Source organism: Bufo bufo, chromosome 4 (genome assembly GCF_905171765.1).
Source record: "Bufo bufo chromosome 4, aBufBuf1.1, whole genome shotgun sequence".
NCBI classification, from domain to species: domain Eukaryota; kingdom Metazoa; phylum Chordata; class Amphibia; order Anura; family Bufonidae; genus Bufo; species Bufo bufo.
The window spans coordinates 258,587,773-258,609,926 of record NC_053392.1 but is presented as its reverse complement, the minus strand read 5'-3'; the positions used below and the strand labels follow the sequence as shown (position 1 = coordinate 258,609,926).

Sequence of the window (22,154 nt, the reverse complement as noted above, 5' to 3'; positions counted from 1 at the left end):
CTGTGCACAGAATGAGACCGCTGCACTGTCCCGGGACTGAGTATGACAGGAAGGAGAGATCTCTCCTCTCTCTCTAAGACGCCTGTCAATATGAACAGCCTGAGACATAGCAGAATCCAAGGAGGTAGGTCTTTCATGAAAGGCAAATGCATCTTTCAATCCCTCTGAAAGACCATAGCAAAATTGACTTCGGAGTGCAGCATCATTCCAACCCGTATCTGCTGCCCATCTCCGAAATTCTGAACAGTATATCTCTGCGGATTGTTTACCCTGGCATAACAGACGTAGTCTAGACTCAGCCAGAGCAATACGATCCGGATCATCATATATCTGACCCAGGGCTAAAAAGAATTCATCCACTGAACGAAGGGGCCGTGCCCCCTCCGGCAGCGAAAAGGCCCAGGACTGAGCGTTACCCCTGAGCAGCGATATAATGATCCCCACCCTCCGTTCTTCATCACCAGAAGAATGGGGAAGAAGGCGAAAATGGAGTTTGCAAGCCTCTCTAAAACGCACAAAATTCTCACTACCCCTGAGAACGTATCCGGGAGCGAGATCTTAGGCTCAGCACAAACTCCATGAACGCAAGCTGAACCGGTCACTTGAAACTGAGAAAAAGTCTTACGGAGATCAGCTACCTCCAAAGAAAGACCCTGAAAGCGTTCAGCCAAAAGTGAAACCGGATCCATGCTTGAGACGGTTTTGGCGGCTGATAATGTCACGGATGGTGTACAGGAAACAAGACAATACCATATAAACAATGTCTCTCTGGATCCACAACTAAGGAACAAAGGGAGACCCCTGCAATAGACCTGCCGCTCTCCCTCACTGCTCAGCCTATGCGAACACCCCAAAGGTGGATGGCCGCATATCCACGTTCCTCGGCTATCTATTACCTGAAGACCCTACTATAGTGAAGGGACACGACCACCGGCTCCCTACACTGACACGGAGGGAGTCAGGGTCACCATACAAAATCATAAATACATAAACAGCACTTATCTTGCAGACAAATGACGACTGACGACTGGGAACTGGGAACTGGGAACAGCATGCACACACACTCCAGGAAGTTGTATCAGCCGCACACTACTGCATTATGGGGAGGAACTTAAAGGGTAGCGATCAGTCTAACTGCATGACAGCTGAGATAGACTAACGAGATGAGAAACTAAACCAAAACAAAGAAATTCAAGGAGGAGGATCTGAGAAGCTCCTGTGAGCGCTTCTCAGCTGTCTGGCTGTGACAAATAGTTTTTGAGAGTTGTGACTTTTTTTGTTGACTGAGCTGTGTGAGGAATAATTTTTTACTGGACAAGCTATAGTTTTTTTTATACCATTTTTAGGTACATTTAGGCTTTTTGATCGCTTTTTATACAAATTTTTCAATTTTTTTTTTCTTTAGGTGAGGTGGGCAAAGGTAGTAATTCTGTGCTATATTTTTTTATTTATTAGGATAACCTTAGTCTGCGGGTTGATACAATTATGGTGATACCAATTGAATATAGCTTTTTCATGTTTATGTTTTATTACTTTTGCATCATAAAATCAAGTCTTTGTAATTAAAAATCAGTATTTTTAATTGTCATATACTAACAAATATTTCTGTCAATGTAGTTGTGTAAGGACTTTTTGTCAGACAGGCTGCAGTTTTTATTTGTACCATTTTGGGGTACAGGTGACTTTTTGCTTGCTTTTATTTCCTTTTTTGGGATGTGAGGCGGGCAAAAATAAAAATGTTGTCAGTGTTATTTATTTATATTTTTTATGGCGTTTTCTATGGGGCTTATATCATATAATAACTTTATTCTTCTGGTCTTACATAGTTTTTTTCATGTTTTACTGCTTTTGTATCTAGGTCCGTACTTAGAGTCCATGCTGCCATAGGCACTTTAGTTTCACCACTCCTCCATTGATGTCTATACAATTTAGATAGCTGAGGTTTAAGAGGAGAGAACTAAAACTCACTGCTTGTCCAAAATGTCATGATATCAGCTGACATTACAGGGAAGAAGTGTAAGAGAAGAGAACTACATCCAGCATGTCCAAGCTGTTACTATGTGATATAACGGACATTACAAAAAGGAGGTATACGAGAACCACAACTCCCAGCATGTTCAGGCTGTTACTATGTGATATCAGAGGACATTACAGGAAGGAAGTATAAGAGAAGTGAACTGCAACTCCCAGTGTGTCCAGGCTAGCGTGTGATATCCGTGGGCATTTCAGGAAGGAGGTATAAGAGGAGAGAACTTTTACTCCCAGCATGTCCAGGCTGTCATTATATGCTATCAGAGGACATTACAGAGAGCAGGTATGAGAAGAAGCCTACAGCTCTCAGCATTTCTCTGGCTATCACACTAAATCCATCACTTCTCCATGTCACATGACATCATCATAGGCCCTTCACCACAGCTTCTCCTCTCTACTCCTGAGCTTTTCCCCCTCCTGCATTGATCAAATGATGGTGACTAGAGATGGCCTTGCGGTTTGCCCGGCGGTCATTTCGCGGCGAACTTTGCATGTTCGCAATTCGCCGAACATGCGAACATATGGAGAAATTCGTGCCCGCCATATTCTTTTGCATTGTGAAGAACTTTGACCCATGACACATCCATCAGGTGGTACAGGACAGCCAATTGAGACATTTCAGCACAGGGACATAGCCCCTACCTTATAAATAAACCTGATCTGGCCGCTATTTTACATTCAGTGTTTTGCCAGTGTAGGGAGAGGTTGCTGTGTGGAGCAGGGACAGACTGTTAGGGACACCAAATGCTAGCTAATAGGGCCACAAAAGTCATTTTAAGCACTAGTATAGGTGTGCTATCGATAGGTGTGATACACAGTATTCTATTCTAGCCTTGTATGGTCTTTCAGCTAGGATTTTACATTTATTAGTCCTTTTAGAGAAATTTAGTTTAAACATCACCAGGTGTACTGAAGATGCATTTTGTGGATTCAGCAACTGAATGAACCTGATAATGGATCCTAAATAGATTTTCTATATAGGAATAACGTTGGTATGTGTCTGCAGTTGCATGAGAAGGATAAGCAACAAGGGTTTGTTGCTGTAACAAATAATCCACTGACTTTCTGACTAGGCTTTTAGAATAAAGTGTTTCTTTCATGCCTTATGTGCACTGTTCTTTCAAATGCTGATATGCTGACTCATGCATTGGCATTCATTTGAACATTCTCCTTCAGCTGTTGGCTTAATAGACTAGTTGCAATCAACATCTAAGCTCTGCATTTATGCAGTATATAAAAAATGAAAACGTGTTTATATATTTTTTTAGATTTCATCTACTTTATTTCAGGTACTGAAGATTAAAAACATCTGCATTTTGCTCGGCCTTAATTTTCAGTTTCTACATATTGCTATAGACATACAGTAGTAACACTATTTACAGGTTTAAAACCATATCCGTAGCTGTTCAGAATCATAATATTGGAACATATACAGTACACACCTTTATGACCCAAATATCCTATGGAGGCATAATGTATTGTTTTCCATGAGATTTAGTTGGCATTTGGCAGAAAAAATTGTGTTATCCACTGGAAGCCATAATATGGAAGTAGTTTTACCCAGAGACAATACTGTGGGGGGTTTATATCTCAGTAATATAGGTAAATAGTGCTGATGGCTCTGTAAGGGTTCTCTATTTGCTGCCATAACAGCTCTGTGATCCCTTATGATGAAGCAATATAACTCCTAACTGGCAACCAGGCAGATTCTCGGATTGATAATTTACAATATATAGTTATTACTAATACTGTGTGTATTCCACTCCTCTTCCTGCTATTACAAATTCCAATAGGAACATGCTCCATAACACTATTTCCTTAACAGAAAGGCAACACTTTTACACTAAATTGCTCCTTTTAATAAAGGGGTTGTCTACCTTCAGCAAATAGCAATTATTATGTAGAGCAAGTTAATACAATGTACTTACTAATGTATTGTTATTATCCATATTGCTTCCTTTGGCGGCTGGATTAATTTTTCCATCACATTATACACTGCTCATTTCGATGGTTACGACCACCCTGCAATCCATCAGCGGCGGTCGTGCTTGCATATTATGGGAAAAAGTGCCGATCTCTTTGGTGGACAGGGCCATAGGAGTAGGCTTAGGTCAGTGCTTTTTCCTATAGTGTGCAAGCATGGCCACCACTGATGGACCGCAGGGTGGTGGTAAGTATGGAAATGAGCGGTGTATATATAATGTGATGGAAAAATTAACCCAGCCAGCAAAGAAAGCAATATGGACAATCACAATACATTAGTAAGGGCCTTATAATAACTTCATCTACATGATAAATGCCATTTTCTGAAGTGAGACAACCCCCTTTAACCTCTTGCGGACACAGGGCTTTGATGATAGTCATGATGAAATAGATTTGCATAAGATTCACCATAGAAAGTTTTTTGTTAGCCACCAGACATTAAAAAAAAACACCCACCGCAATACATGCTTCACTGAGCGGACATGTTTCAGTAGCAACTGTTTGGGTAAGACTGCATTTATCAGGCCTTTGTTATATTGCAGAATGGGGGCAAAACACTGTAGAAAGAATTGCAGGCTCTAGTCTTTATGTCTACAGGCTCATTTACACAGCCGTTGCCCCTCCGGCGGGTCCATAATGCACGGGGCATCGGCCGTGTGCATTCCGCGTCACAGATGAAGACCCATTCACTTGAATGGGTCCGCAAATCCGGAGATGTGGTGCGGAATGGAACGGAAGCACAAAACAGAAAACCTACGGAGGCACTACGGAGTGCTTCCGTGGCTTCCAATCCGTGCCTCCGCACCTCAAAAAGATAGAACTTGCTCTATCTTTTTGCGGAATGGAAAGATCGTGGACCCCATTCAAGTGAATGGCGCCTCGATCCGCATGCGGCAGCCCCGCGGCCAGCGCCCGTGCATTGTGGACCGCAATTTCCGGTCCACAGCACGGGAACGGAGGGGCAACGGTTGTGTGAACAAGCCCCATCACTGTGACATGCCATCTCATCTGATTTATACTTTGCTGTCCTACGTTTTTGTTTCCCACAAAAGAATGACCCAAACCACAACTTATAAGGGTTGTCTTATCTCACTGTTACTAAGGCGAGATAAGACAAAGTTCTGACCACTAGCCGGCTAGGAAACAGCATAGCATAGCAAGCTATGACTCAGAAACACTATAGCTTGCTGTGGTTCGCTGTTTCCATAGTCCCCATGCAACACAATTGGCGCTACTAACACAACAAGCATCGGCGTGCATCGCTGTTTCCCGGCAGGCTGATGGTTGGAACTGTCTAATCTAGCCTTAGTAATGGCGAAATGAGACAACCCTTTTAAGGTTGCGTAAGGCTCTGAACATAACTTATTTGGCCTATGCAGTTGATTTTCTAGTGCAAAAGGCAACTCCTGCAATTTCTATAGTCACACTGCAAGAATGTCAGACATGTAAAGGAGTGTTAGGAATATGCAAGTACAATTTAATTGAACTTCTTAGCTTTGTCTTCTCTAGCATAAATTAATTTACCATATGTAATATTTTAGCTTTTAGCCAGTTCATTTGTAGCACGTCTTTAGAGAGACCTTAACCCCTAGTTATGATATGATCCCACATCCCTATATAGTAGTGTCTATGTAGACACCTTCAGGATATGCTCTTACACCAACAATAAAATTTCTGATCAATTTTACAGACCCCCACATACAAATTAAATCTGTTGCCAGTAACCTCCTTATCAAACTGTTTGCATAGACACAAAGAAGTGGTTAACCTTAAAACACTATTCCTCTTCTGTTGCTGAGTTTTAATATGTTTTTCTTAATATGCAATTTAGGCATTTGGTGCAATGAGGATGTTACCATTGCTCTTGTTTCACCCAAGCTCCTCTCCATTCTGTGGTCAGTCCCGCCCTCCCTGCTTTGCCACTGCCTGGCCTTGTCAATCAAAGCAGTGAAGGGAGGCGCTGGCCACAGAAAGAAATGATGCTTGAGTGCAACAAGAGCAATAGTGATACCCTAATAGGCCGAATTTGCATACTAAGAAAAAATATCATAAATCAGAAACGGAGCCTCAGATCAAAAAAAAAAAAAAAAGAGGGCTTTAGGGCCCATTCAAACGGCAGGTTTGGTGTGGACAGCCATGCCAAAATTCCACCACAACCCACCATCAGCCGTGTCCTTTCTGTCACCCATACATCTCAATTGGAGGCAGCACGGAGAATCGTGGAGCAGTGGCCTAAAGCCACAACTGAGCCGAGAACGGGAATGTATGTTTTCCTCAACACTGCCCTGCTACTGAGATGTATGGGGGGAAGAGAGGACATGGTAACCTATCAGTTTTTTACAGAATTTCAGTATGGCTCTCTGCCATACCATCCCATGTGAACCGGCCCTAAGGCCTCTTGCACACGAGCGTGACGGATTAGGTCCGGATGTGTTCAGGAAAACTCATCCATCAACCATCAGTGAAAAACGCAAGCAAGTGCAGATGTGATGCGTTTTTCACGCAGCCCCATTCACTTCTATGGGGCCAGTGTTGCGTGAAAAACACAGAATATAGAACATGCTGCAATTTTCACGCAACGTACAAATGATGCGTGAAAAACAATGCTCATGTACACAGAGCCATTGAGATGAATGGGTCTGGACTCAGTGCATAAGCAATGCGTTCGCATCACGCATTGCACCCGCGGTGAAAACTCGCTCGTCTGAAAGGGGTCTTAATCAGGTGAAAATAGTTTTGTGTCTATGCAAACATTTGCACACAGAGATTGCTGGTGACATACTCCCTTTAAAGGCAGGAGGATCACTGAAAAAAACCAAAGACCTTTAATTTTGGGTATTGCAATGATGATGTAGGTTGCTCAAAGTACACATACAGTATGTACAGTAGTATTGTTAATGGATTATTTGGAGTTATCATATTTTTGTTAAGTTAATGTAATTGAATTAAAACCAAATCAGGAAATTGCAGTTTTTCCTTATTTTTTTCAAACTTTTCCATATATAAAAGAAAAAAATTAAAAGAAAAAAATACTAGTAACTAGTTCTATTTTGATAACACGTTGAAGCCCCATCTGTGCTAAAAAAAAATAATAATGGCAAAAGTAAAACAATAAAATATTCAACTTTAGAATGTTGTATTCCAAGAGGATTTTCAGTAGAATTTTAAGCCTCTGATGGCCTTAGTCTTGAAAGAGTTAATAATATATATATTTTTTTTTTACTGAGTTACATTTTTGGAAAACATAAAGATGCAAACCATCAGGTGCAGGTGTTTTGTCCACGCTAATCTTTTCTAATCCGATTTAAACCTTGCTTTATTCAGCCAAGGTGAGTTGTTTGTTATGATGCCATGAGCTGCGGCTATAAAACGTATCCCAGCAGTATGTTCCTTTGTAAACACAGACAAGAAAAATGCATTTAATAGCTCTGCATTTTCTGACCAAATGACCTTTTGTTTCGTTTGTTGGGCCAACATGTTTTGTAGTTGCCTTTAATACTTGAAGATTTTAGGGGGATTTGTTTTGCTCTTTTATCCACTTGCTTTTGATTTTATATTTCATATTGCTGAGTACCAGAGTCCCTCAAGTTAAGCTGATTTTTTATCTTTACCTTACTATGTTCCCTACAAGTATAACCAGGTCATTAAATTGATTTAAATAAATTTCAAATGGTCCTTGCTTTTCTCTATTGTTCTTAAAACGCCTCAGAAATGTTATCCCACAATTTGATCATATCTATTGCATAGGTCATAAAAAATGAACAATGAGCGTACATTAGTAATCTGAAATATGCCTATATTAGATATATTTCAGGTGCAGATGGCAGATAGATACTTGCACCGCTATCTGCAAATTCTCCCTGCTCACACCAGGTCTAAAATTGTGGGCATGGCGTGGGTGGGGAAGAGGACGGTCCGGCAGGCCCATCTCATTTACCATTTTCTATGCCTGTTTTAGGCCTAGAAAATGATCTAAATGTAAGATTGCTCGGAAGCTGTTTAGAACTGGCGCTGGATGTGCCAAAGTTATGGAGAGGCCTATGCCTCTTTATACCTTTGGTGGGTCCTCCGCCAGCTGTGGGCCTTTGTTAAGACCAGTGTCTAAAATGCCATTCTTAAGAAATATGTTCCAATGCTTCTAAAGTACATCCACCTGATGAGCTGAGTTCTGGTGGACACACATGCAGTTCTCTTGGTGGTGATCCTCTGCAGAGAAGCCTAATATGTTCTGCTTGAATGGGAAGAACCACAGCCTCTGCAGTAACAGTATAGCGGTAAAGAATCCTTCTTCTTAGCTTGTTACTAGTATTGTAAAGCTTGATTGTAAGGTTAGAAGGAGCTTTATTGTTAATTAAGTGCTAGAGGGGAAGGAGCAGCACCAAGAGAGATATATGGAATCAGAAAAAAAAATGATACGGATAAATGTACAAACTAGAAACACTGCAAATCACTTGAAAACAGCTAATAACAAAAATTCTGGATTTTTGCTATAAAATGATCTTTAGGTTAAAACTTTTAATTTAAAAACAGGAGTGATTTAGATTGGTGAAATTTGTCTTTCATATTAAAGATGAGCAAATCACTCGTGATTCAGTTCAGTTTAAGCTTGCCGAATTTCTGAAAAAGTTTGGTTCAGACCCAAATGAATTCAGGCTGAATCGAAGTTACTGCGATTGCCCTGAAAATTGGTATGTAGCCCCCTGTTGCCTGCTAGGAAACTTGATATCTCTTTTCATTAATTTTTTTATGAAGTATTTCTTCCCCCCGCCCAAATTCTTAAAAGCAAAGACAGCAATAGTAAATGATGTCTGAGTAACACCGACATACATAGTTATGGGTAAATGCACGTATGACGACGTTAACATACAGCATGTTTAAAAACACACTACGCCAGCACATGTGTTATGCTTTTTCATAAACCAAAGCTTTAAAAAGAAGCAGATGATGTTTACACACACTGTGTTATAGGATAAAAAAAAAGTGGCTTAAGGAAATAAGTGTCCAATTATGCCTTGAAAGGGCCAGAATGCCTACCCATATGACGTATCAAGTGTTGATTAGAGTGTGGATGTGATAAGGGTATGGATATAGTGGCATGCGGCCACAATAGTAGCAACAGCAGAAGCAGCATAGCATGGGACATACAAGGCAGTAGAGCAGCTGTCTATGGGTAGTAGTAGTAATATTAATAGTATTGGTAGCAGTGACAGATGCTTTGCATTAATAGTGGTGGCAGTTGGGGATTAGCAGCGAGGAGCAGCAGCAGCTGAGGCAGTGGCAGCTGGCGCAGCAACCATATGGTTTGGCATTTGGCAGGCAGCAGTATGATTGAGGCAGTAGCCTTATGGAATATATAAAAATGAAGAGCACAGATGGGGTGGCACTGCTCAGCCTCCTTCACAAACCCACACACTGGATCTGCTGGGACTGGATTGCGACCCAACTTCCCCGGAAAGCGGTGCTCTGCCCAGAATAGTCCTTTGAATATAAATAAGTAGAAAAATCGGGTTGCACTCACCAAATATAAGAAGTAGTATTCTTTATTCCACGGATAAAATTGTCATAGGCATTGGGCGGACAACGCACTGCAGGCAAACACTTGTGGTGACGGCCGTTTCGCGCCACAGCGCTTCCTCTGGCCACTAACATGATGGCTCTCTTGCATCACCTCTTATGCTCCGAATCATCTGGGCGGGGTTAACAACTACCGCCCTAGGTGAGTCGGATCTCTATAATCAATGCAAATTTCAAAACGAGCAAAACAAACAAACAAAAACATAACAATTACAATATTTATAAAAACACGCTCATATATTTTTTGTCATTCAGGCCTAAAGGGCCCATTGCTCCTGACCATATAATCCAGCTAGCTTATTTTCTCAATAGTAAACGGTGTCTATCACCTCCTTGTGGGGGATTTTGGACAGTTTCAATACCTGAAAACTCAATGCCTTGCTATCTCCATTATGTATTGGCCTTACATGTTCTATAAGTTTAGGGCATCCTTTTCCTGTCACTAAGGAATTGAAACCTGTCTGACAAGCATCTAATAGTTTTTCCTATGTAAAAGCAGCCGTAGTTACATTATATGAGATAGACTACAAATTTACTTTTCCATGTGATTAGAGAATTGACTTTATGCTGTAGCCCTCCAATGGATAAAACATCCCATTGAGGGTTAAACCTACAGTACGGGCAATGCCCACATCTACGGTTCCCTTTTGGGATCCAATTCCTCAACCACATGCTCGTTTTTCTCTCAGTAAAATGGCTCCTCACCAACCTATCTCTCAGCGTATGGCTTCTTCTGAAAGCTATCAAAGGTTTGGTGCCCTTGACCCCTCTAGACTTATAGAACATGTAAGGTCAATACATAGTGGAGATAGCAAGGCATTGAGTTTTGCAGGTATTGAAATTGGCCAAAATCCACCACAAGGAAGTGATAGACACCGTTTACTATTGAGAAAATAAGCTAGCTGGATTATATGCTCAGGAGCAATGGGCCCTTTAGGCCTGAATGACAAAAATGATATGCGCGTGTTATTATAAACATTTTAATTGTTATGCTTTTGTTTGTTTTTTGTATTTTGTGTTTTGCTCGTTTTGAAATTTGCATTGATTATAGAGATCCAGTTCACCCAGGGCAGTAGCCCCGATGATCCGGCGCATAAGAGGTGTCATCACGTTAGTGGCCAGAGGAAGCGCTGCGGTGCGAAACGACCGTCGCCACAAATGTTTGCCCAATGCCTATGGCAATTTTATCTGTGGAATAAAGAATACTACTTCTCATTTTTGGTGAGTGTCGCATGATTTTTCTACTTATTTATTTATATTCAGTAGCCTTATGGAAGATGATGGTTGACAGGCGTCAGCAGTCGCATGATAAAGGTAGTGACATTAAGGAGGCAGCACCCGCCGCCATACAGAACATGATGGCTGGCAGGTTCCAGCAGTGGCATGATTGTGGCAGTGGCATGATGGAGGCAGCAGTAGCTGTACAGAACAAAATGGTTGGCAGGTTGCAGGAGTGGCATGATGGTGACGGTGGTATGATAGAGGCAGCAGCCATACAGAATATGATGGTTGGCAGATCACAGCAGTGGCATAATGGCAGCAGTTGCATGATGGAGGCAGGCGGGCAGCAACAGTGGCATGGTGGGGCACCTTTCAACAAGGCCAGATCTATTAGTAGGCCCCAGGCAGAGGAGTGTGAAAATCCTCCCCAAACCAGGCTTGGTTCTTTTTGACAAAAGTAATGTTTTTGACATTGGCAGAGGACAACTTGGTTTGTTTGGGTGTCACCGTATCCCCCGCCCCCCCCCCCCCATGCCGCTGAAAACCCTCTCTGAGAAGACACTGGAGGCTGGGCAAAATAGAAGAAAGAGAGCATGATGTGCCAGTTTTGGTTACTGTTCCAGTCTGCCTGCCCAGAAATAGATGGGGTCAGGGAACAGGGTATGCACCAGAGACTGGTAAGCCTAAACCTAGTTATTGAGGCCGGAGCTGTCGGCCTGCTGACTAGTCTCAGCCTGGTGTTGCACATGGAAAAACAGCTCCATCATGTAGAAGAGACTGAAATGGCTTCTGCTACTCCTACTGGTGGAAGCAAGAGGTGGGTGACTCTGCAGGCAGCGGTTAGGTGCCTGCCTTTCAGGCACATTGGTGGCAGGCGTCTGCTTGCCATAAGCTGAGGCAAGCTGCGTACACAGTGTTTCCTGGTAGTAACTGAATTTGTCTGCCTTTTAAGAGGGAGGAAAACATTCCCCCTTTTTGCCTTGACAGCGAGGGTTTAAAAGCATGGCTATCGAGCAATCATCAGACTGCTTAATGTTAACAATCCGCTTGTCACTGTGTAAGCAAACGGGCAAAGAGGTCGCCATGCTGGCCAGTGTGCCAGAGAAGCTAGTTCTTTCCACCTCCACCCCCCACTGATACAATTGGGTGTCATGGCTGGTGTCACCGTCATCATCATCATTTTCTTGGTCCTCCAACTCCGACTCCCCTTCCTCCTCCTCAACAGCTACCATACAGGGTGGACAGCAAAATGCATTAGCTGTTCTTCTTCCTCCTCCTTCATTCAACTATTACATAAGCATAAGCTTCTCTTCAAAAATACATCTGAGGTTTGATGGACAGCTGCAGTATGAATGGTATGAGCTGCCACTGCCTGACCTGGAAACAACACATGCTCCCTGCTGAGGAAGTCTAGTGAATGACCAAATTGTTCACGGCTTTCCGTTGCACATACAGAGGCTTGAACATGTGGAATGTTGAATTAAAGCGAGATGGAATGTTGCCGATTAAGCGGTGAAGACCATTCTGACGCTGCAAGTACAGGAGAGCATGCCTCACTACGTGAGAGTGGCTGAAAAGAGGGACAGTCTCCTGGACATTGTCAGCACCTTGCGCAAGCCAGTGTATTTAAAAAAGGCTATGCAGGGAGCATGTGCTATTTAGCCCAGGTTAAGGGTGGCCAGGATGTTATGGCATTGCCGCTGACCACTTTTCCCAGTTAGAGTCGGGGGGTGATAGCTAGCGGGATGTTTGCTGCTTGATGTAATTTAGCTACTGACTGCTCGCAGGTGTGGCTACTGTCGCCAAGGGTGATCAGTTCTAACATGGCCCGGCTTGACTTGACACATATGATAGGAAGAAGGGGAAGTGTAAGCGATGTTGTGCCCAGCTACTGGTGTGGACAGGAAATTGAGGAAAAGGTAGAGGAGGCAGATTGTAAGTGTTTTCAGTGGGAGCCAGGACAATACAGTCCCTGAGGACGCCATATCTATGGCGAAACATGTCGGGGGGCAGCGTTTAAGATTTTAGGTCACAGTGGACCGAGTCAGAGAGTGCTAGCTATCGAATAGCAAGTTGGTAGTTTAACAAGTGACTGCGCTGCCATCAGAAGGCAGCACAGTAAGGGACTGCGCTGTAATCAGAATACCACTGATTGAATCAAAGTAACTAGATAGGCAGCAGGCAGCTACTGCAGCACTTGCACTACCACTAACGTCATAACACAGTGCCAACAGGCACCAATACTGAACAGCCTGCTGACAATGTTGCAAACAACTGTTACCAGATAGTGGACATCAATATCCATTCCAGCATATAGAGAGGCAAATAGCTAGCTGAATAAAGGTACAGTTGCCATTGCCAAACGGCTGTCAGTAGACTAACAGATTCAGTACAGCACCGCAAAGGCCCACTGATGAGAGTTTTAAATTTATAATTTAAGTAGGCTAGTCATAAGTTTTCACCATTTATTAACCTAATAAAATAAAAGTAAATTTTTACTTAATAAAAATTACCACATAAGTAAATAAGCGCACGTCAAGAGCAGGCAACCAGTAGTTTAACGACTAAATGTAAAATACAATAATAAGTGCCTCTACGTGTGCTGGGTATACACCAGTGTAATATTGATGGGTCAAAGTTCGGCACAATGCAAAAGAATATGGCACCGGCGGACATCGCCATATGTTCGCTTGTTCGGCGAATCACCAACTAGCAAAGAACCTAATATTAATGTCCAGCTTACTATCTCCATAGGGACAAGGTAAGTTGAGATTTCTGAAACACTCTCTGGGGCATTCATTTTTATTAAATGTTGGAAGTTACTGAAATGTGAAAATATATGGTGAATATTGTGTATTGAAACATAACATTTGTATTCATTTTCTGTGTTTATAACACTGAGAATTTTCAGGGAAAAAAAAAAAAGTTCATTATTGTGCTCTTTTACAGCTATTACTTGTCCAAGCTTGGATTCTCAACTCCCTGAGCACGTGATCTGGAGGTTGGTCTCAGGTTCACTTAATGAATATGTGTCTCAAGTCTTGCTGAGTTGTAGTCCTGGTTATTATCTTCAAGGATTGAGACTTCTACAATGCAGAGCTAATGAAACATGGAGTGGAGGAGATGTCAAACCATACTGCATGGGTATGGATCCTCAGTTTATTTTTAAATACCATTGTCCGTTATGAATAAATATTTTTTATCACTATATAGTTTTATTACAAATAACCCAAAATAAAGAGGTATGTAATATTGATGAGTAAACCAGTTTGCCAATTTTTTTTTTTTAAAGTTCGGTTCGGACCCAAATTGATTTGGGCCCACCTAAGGTTGTTCTAATTGTCCTGCAAGTTGGTATATAACCTCCTCTAGCCTCTTAGGACACATTTTTTTTTATCTCTTTCCGTTCTTTCTTTTATTAATTTTCTTTTCCCTCCCCAAAATTTGGAACCCAATGACAGCAATAGTAAATGATGTATCAGTGTACATAGCCGGCACATACATTTTTTCATATTCCAAAGTTACCAAAAATTGTCCCTTATTGGAGGCAGATGATGTTTAGACACATGTAGTGTTATGGGGTAAAACATAAAAAAAAAAAAGTGACTTGGGGAACCAAGTGTCCAAAAATTACACCTTAACAGGGTGAGAATGTCTGCCCCGTATGACACACACAATGTTGGTTGTCAGAAGAAAAAGTGGCTTTTTGTGAACAATCCTACAATCCTAAAAAATAATATCCCTTTTAATTGGGAGCAGCAGTAGTGCATTGTGGATGTGGAAAGGGTACTATACGGATGTAGTGCCATGCGGCCACAATAGTGGCAGCAGCAAGAGCAGTATAGCATGCAACCTGCAAGGCTGTCTATGGGTAGTAAATTTTCCTATAAACATAAGGTTATAGAAAGGTACGTGGAATATGTACCACACTACTCCAATATAAACACGCACCACTAGATAATAGAAAATGTAATACTTTTTATTTGTACCATAAATAACAATTCATAACAACATTGATGCTGTTAAAAAGGGATCCTACGCAGCAGCAACTACTGAGTCAAAACATTCAAACAGCGGAACATACAAGTAAAATTTTATAGCAAATCCACCAATTGAACCAAAAATATGTCATTAAAACTAGGGTCCATTTGAACAATGTCAGGACAATACAAGGACTGCATAACAAGCAAAGTGCCACAGTGGATAATAAATCAAAACAATGTAAGGTACAAACCGCAGGATGGTTCAGACTGCAATGACTCCCCGACGCGCGTTTCGCTTGGCGGCTTCTTCCACTATGGCCTTCCATCTAGCACTCTTGCACCCCTCCAATCTATCCTCAACTCTGTTGCCTGACTAATACACCTCTCACCCGGTTACTCCTCTGCCTCTCCCCTCTGCCAATCCCTTTACTGGCTCCCCATTGCCCAGCGAATTCAGTTCGAAGTACTAACAAATACATACAAGGCCGTCCACAACCTGTCCCCTCCCTACATTTCTGAGCTGCTTTCCCGATACATCCCCACACGCAATCGCCTATCCTCACAAGACCTCCTTCTCTCCTCTCCTCTTATCACCTCTTCCCACAATCGCCTACAAGATTTCTCATGTGCATCCCCCACACTCTGGAACTCGCTACCCCAACATATCAGACTCTCACCTACAGTGGAATCGTTCAATAGAAACCTGAAAACCCACCTCTTTAGACAAGCCTGCAACCAATGACCCTGCTGCCTCTATACCACCATGATCAACTTCACCCTCACCTGCTACGTCCTTCTCCCATACCATGTAGATTTTAAGCCCTCACGGGCAGGGCCCTCTCTCCTTCTGTACCAGTTTGTAACTCGTCTTGTTTATGCTTAGTGCAATTGACTGTATTATGTATGTATACCCCTTATCATATGTACAGCGCTATGGAATGAATGGCGCTTTAATAATAAATAATAATAATATTCTTGGTTCAATTGGTGGATTTGCTATAATATTTTACTTGTATGTACCGCTGTTTGGATGTTTTAACTCAGTAGTTGCTGCTGCGTAGGATCCCATTTAACAGCATCAATGTTATTATGAATTGTTATTTATGGTACAAATAAAGAGTATTACATTTTCTATTATCTAGTGGTGTATGTTTATATTGGAGTGGTGTCTATGGGTAGTAGTGGCAATAGTAATAGTAGTAGTAGTAGTAGTGTTAGTGGTAGTAGATGCTTTGCGTTAATGGTGGTGGCAGTAGGTGATTAACATCGAGGAGTAGCTGCCGCTGAGGCAGCAGCGGCTGCAGCAGCAGCCTTATGGTACATATATCTGAGGAAAGGGATTTAGGGGTCATTATTTCAGAAGACTTAAAGGTAGGCAGACAATGTCATAGAGCAGCAGGAAATGCTAGCAGATTGCTTGGGTGTATAGGGAGAGGAATTACCAGTAGAAAGAGGGAGGTGCTCATGCTGCTCTACAGAGCACTAGTGAGACCTCATTTGGAGTATTGTGCGCAGTACTGGAGACCATATCTCCAGAAGGATATTGATACTTTGGAGAGAGTTCAGAGAAGTGCTACTAAACTAGTACATGGATTGCAGGATAAAACTTACCAGGAAAGATTAAAGGACCTTAACATGTATAGCTTGGAAGAAAGACGAGACAGAGGCGATATGATAGAAACTTTTAAATACATAAAGGGAATCAACAAGGTAAAAGAGGAGAGAATATTTAAAAGAAGAAAAACTGCTACAAGAGGACATCGTTTTAAATTAGAGGGGCAAAGGTTTAAAGGTAATATCAGGAAGTATTACTTTACTGAGAGAGTAGTGGATGCATGGAATAGCCTTCCTGCAGAAGTGGTAGCTGCAAATACAGTGAAGGAGTTTAAGCATGCATGGGATAGGCATAAGGCCATCCTTCATATAAGATAGGGCCAGGGGCTATTCATAGTAGTCAGTATATTAGGCAGACTAGATGGGCCAAATGGTTCTTATCTGCCGACACATTCTATGTTTCTATGTTGGCAGAAATGCATCAGCATGATAGAGGCTGCAGATGCCTTACGGAAGATAATGGTGGGCAGGTCACATCTTCTTCATCTTTGTCATCCTCCTCCTCCATGGCAGATTCCCTTTCTGTGTCCCCAACAGCTATAGGGTGTACAGCAAGATATGTAAGCTGCTCTTTTTTTCACATTGGTCCCCTGCTTTATAGCGTCAATGTCTGTTCTAAGATAAATATGAGAGAAGTGACGTTGTTCATGTCGCAATTATCTCAAAAAACAAACCAACAAACTTTGTGGCCTCTTCGAATGGCTTCAGCACCCGACAGGTGTCTCGGATGAGTTGCGACTGTCTGACCTCAAAGCAACACATTCTCCCTGCTGCCCAGGTTGTCTGGTGCATGACAAAATAATTCACGGCTTTCCGCTGCTCGTACAGACGCTCAAGCATGTGAAATGTTTTACTCCAACGAGCTGGCACATCACGGATTAAGTCGTGTAGTGGCAGGGTTTTAACATAAGAGTGGCTGAAGTGCCTGGATAATCTCCTTGACTTTGGAAGCACCTTGCGCAAGCCAGTATATTTAATTTAGAAAGTGCTGCACTACTAGATTGATGACATGTGCCATGCATTCAGTATGTGTTATTTTGCCCAGGTTCAGGGCATCCGGGAAGTTACGCCCATTGTCACTGACCATGTTGCCCATTTGGAGTCAGCAAATTGACAGCCAGCGGGATGTTTGCTGTTTGATGTATTTGTGCAACTGCTCGCCACTGTAGCTACTCTATCCCAGGCTTATCAGCTCTGACACAGCGTGGCAACTCTTAACCTGACACGTGATAGGAAGGAGGAGTAGTGTGAGTGACCCTGTACCTAGCTGCTGTTTGGGACGTGAACATGTTCATAAATGAGGAGGTGGATAAGTGCCTGGTGTGGGAGACTGGCTAACACAATAGTGGGGGTCAAAAGGACCTGGGATCGTTGTCGGGGTGCTGCCTCAATTGGCCATGTACTGTCCCTGGAGAGCTGTTCCTGGTGTCCACCAAGGTGTGAACTTTGCCACATATTGAGAATCGCAGGGAGTGGACCACTTGTCTTCCACAAAAGAGTACAAGGCAGGGATGGCTTTTTGGGAGAAATAATGCTGGCTAGGAATCTTCCAGTGAGGCTGAGCACACACCATTAGCTCTCTAAATGCAGCAGACTCGACTAAATGGTACGGCAGCAACCGCACCACCAGCAACTTGGCAGGTGTGAATTAAGCTTGCACACCATAGGATTTCTGGGAGGGTACAGTAGTTTCCTGGTCACACATTTCGTTATCGATGTCACACATTCCGTTATCAATGGCTGACGATGAAGCCAAGGAGGAGGAAGAGTCTGAGCAGGAGAAGCAAAAAGGGATGATGATGATTTGAAAGATGCCATACTGCTCATGGATGAGGCCTGGCAGGCTCAAGGGGAGAGGGAGAGGGAGGGAACTTATTTTTCTTATTTTGCTCTTGCACAGCTTGCACAAAGCAATGCTTCTGCCTTCTAGCAGCATGGGGGGAAAAAATTCCAGATGGGAGAAAATCACATAGAAGACATGGAGGCAGACAATCTGGGCTTATCTCAGGCATGTTTTGTGCCTAACCCAGCCATAGCTTCAGTGGCATCACCAGATCCCGAAGCAGATGTGGCCTTGGCTGTTCTTTGGGAGGTACATGGCCTCTGCTTTTTAGTTCTGCCACCATCATCCTCATCTGATGTTGCCTCCTCTTCAACACCTTTATCTGGCTCCCAGGTCATGTTCAGCACACAATTATCATCAGAGACCTCATCCTCCCTTTCACTTCTATCAGGCTGTGGGATATGATGGTAGGTTCTTTGACCCCCCCCCCCCCTGCTCTTCCCTGATTGACACTGTCACTGTCCCAGTGCCAATAGTGCAGCTACGGGGGCCACTAATACTATCACCAACATGGCTATGCCTGGGGTCTGCAGCCTCCTCCTCTACCTCTTCTGAAACGCGCATTGGGGTGGTGTCATCTCTGGTTACACATACCAATGGGTAAGCCTAGGTCATATTTGATATTTACAGACTAGATACTGTATGGTTTATTTTATGTTTTTTTATGGATCTCCATTTGCTTGGTAGTCCTTTTACCTACTGGCAATAAAATATGCACCTTGCCCATTCAGTATTATAATTTGTACCTTTGATATTTTTCCCATATGGTATTGTGGGTGCCAGTGATGGCGCTTTTTCTGCTACTTATCTTTGTGTATCATGTTCATTTTAATTATGTGTAATAATAAAGACAGAATTAGATTATTTTAGGGGTATATGATGGCTTTTTTTTGTAGGCGTTAAACATGTGTGAATATAGGGAATGGATTTGGTTATCACTCCCTGATACTTTTGTTTGCTAACCTGTCTATTGATGTAGTAATCACATATACAGGTCCTTCTCAAAAAATTAGCATATTGTGATAAAGTTCATTATTTTCTGTAATGTACTGATAAACAATAGACTTTCATATATTTTAGATTCATTACACACAACTGAAGTAGTTCAAGCCTTTTCTTGTTTTAATATTGATGATTTTGGCATACAGCTCATGAAAACCCAAAATTCCTATCTCAAAAAATTCGCATATTTCATCCGACCAATAAAAGAAAAGTGTTTTTAATACAAAAAAAGTCAACCTTCAAATAATTAAGTTCAGTTATGCACTCAATACTTGGTCGGGAATCCTTTTGCAGAAATGACTGCTTCAATGCGGCGTGGCATGGAGGCATTCAGCCTGTGGCACTGCTGAGGTGTTATGGAGGCCCAGGATGCTTCGATAGCGGCCTTAAGCTCATCCAGAGTGTTGGGTCTTGCGTCTCTCAACTTTCTCTTCCCAATATCCCACAGATTCTCTATGGGGTTCAGGTCAGGAGAGTTGGCAGGCCAATTGAGCACAGTAACACCATGGTCAGTAAACCATTTACCAGTGGTTTTGGCACTGTGAGCAGGTGCCAGGTCGTGCTGAAAAAGGAAATCTTCATCTCCATAAAGCTTTTCAGCAGATGGAAGCATGAAGTGCTCCAAAATCTCCTGATAGCTAGCTGCATTGACCCTGCCCTTGATAAAACACAGTGGACCATCACTGACTGTGGGTACTTGACACTGGACTTCAGGCATTTTGGCATTTCCCTCTCCCCAGTCTTCCTCCAGACTCTGGCACCTTGATTTCCGAATGACATGCAAAATTTGCTTTCATCCGAAAAAACTACTTTGGACCACTGAGCAACAGTCCAGTGCTGCTTCTCTGTAGCCCAGGTCAGGCGCTTCTGCCGCTGTTTCTGGTTCAAAAGTGGCTTGACCTGGGGAATGCGGCACCTCTAGCCCATTTCCTGCACACGCCTGTACACGGTGGCTCTGGATGTTTCTACTCCAGACTCAGTCCACTGCTTCCGCAGGTCCCCCAAGGTCTGGAATCGGTCCTTCTCCACAATCTTCCTCAGGGTCCGGTCACCTCTTCTCGTTGTGCAGCGTTTTCTGCCACACTTTTTCCTTCCCACAGACTTCCCACTGAGGTGCCCACTCAGGTCGGCAGTCTTACCCATGATTGCGGTTTTGAGTAATGAACCAGGCTGGGAGTTTTTAAAAGCCGCAGGAATCTTTTGCAGGTGTTTAGAGTTAATTAGTTGATTCAGATGATTAGGTTAATAGCTCGTTTAGAGAACCTTTTCATGATATGCTAATTTTTTGAGATAGGAATTTTGGGTTTTCATGAGCTGTATGCCAAAATCATCAATATTAAAACAAGAAAATGCTTGAACTACTTCAGTTGTGTGTAATGAATCTAAAATATATGAAAGTCTAATGTTTATCAGTACATTACAGAAAATAATGAACTTTATCACAATATGCTAATTTTTTGAGAAGGACCTGTATATATATATATATATATGCTGCTAGTGTGAAAAGAATCAATGACCTGTCCAAAAATAATTTAATAAAAATGTGTGAATATAAAGAAATTGATTTAGGCCTAAATTTGTAATCTCTCACAGATAATTTTGTGCGCTGGCCTGTGTATTGGTGTTGATCACCTATATCCTGGTTTAATTAAATTGAATTCACAGAAACAGACAATTGAGGCCTGACACTCAATTTCTCGTTATCACTGACAAGTAGATTGCTACTCTACCCTGTGTCTTGTAGTAAATATATATATATATATATATATATTTAATTAAATGCAACAATCACCCTAAAAAAAGTAAATTCCAACCATGTGGAAACTGAATATACATTGATAGACAATTGAGACTTGATGCTAAATTTCACCTTAATTCACACCATGGGTATTGCTGCCATAATCATTTATATAAGCAGCTCAATTCAATTGACCCTAACAAAAAATAAAATAAATTGTGAGTATGTGGATACTGAATATATATGGAAACCAACTTTTTAAAACACATAAGTAGATTGCTGCTATACCGTGTGTCTTGTAGTAATTAAACATATATGGTGGTTTAATTAAAGTTAACAATCCCCCCCCAAAAAATGTTTTATTCCTATAGTGTGGAAACTGAATATATATAAACAGTGATGGCCAGTTCGGCCTGTTCGCCCGTGAACACATGCGGGCTGCCATCTTAACTCACAAGTCCGGCGAGGCACAGGTAAGCCCTTACCTGTGCCTGCGCCGCGAGCCGGTATGAAACAAATGCGGTCACCAGGAGCAGGCAGTTCCGAGAACAGCCCGATGAAGGCCCCCTGCGAACTGGCCATCACTGTCACCACACAACACCTTTATACTGGATCTCCTATAATTCTGTTTAACCAGGAACTATTTTACTTTCAATGACCACTACTACCACCAGCTCAGGGGTACCGTGATGGGAAGTCCCTGTCCGCCATCTTACGCAAATTTACTCCTGGGCTGGTGGGAGGCCAATATCATATGGTCTGAGTCATTAAATCAGTGGCATGAAAGTATAGCTCTATTGTATAGATTCATAGACGACGTGTTCGTACTCTGGAGAGGCACAGTGCGGTCATTCATGGCGTTTGTGAAAATTATTAACATAAATGATTTAGGACTGAGATTCACCTCCGTGTCGGACCGAACGTCACTTCCGTTTCTCGAGGTTTTGATCGAGAGGGACCCAGATAATAACATTAGGACATCAGTTTTCCGAAAAACAACCGCGACGAATAGCCTACTCCGTTGGGAGAGTGCACATCCCTACTCCCTATGTAAAGGTATACCAAAGGGTCAATACCTTAGCCTACGTCGCAATTGTTCTAGCAAGAAGAAATTCAAACTGAAAGCCAATGATTTAAGAACAAGGTTCATGGACAGGGGATACCC

At 42.3% G+C, this 22,154-nt stretch overlaps 1 protein-coding gene across 1 annotated transcript in view; it reads left to right on the top strand.

The window, feature by feature from the left end:
- CSMD1 (CUB and Sushi multiple domains 1) overlaps positions 1 to 22,154 on the top strand; it is a 2,494,699-nt gene that overhangs the window by 2,197,280 nt on the left and 275,265 nt on the right. The window contains exon 51 of the mRNA XM_040430026.1: positions 13,759 to 13,953. Within this exon, the coding sequence (XP_040285960.1) occupies positions 13,759 to 13,953 (195 nt within the window). The remainder of the gene's footprint in view (positions 1 to 13,758; positions 13,954 to 22,154) is intronic.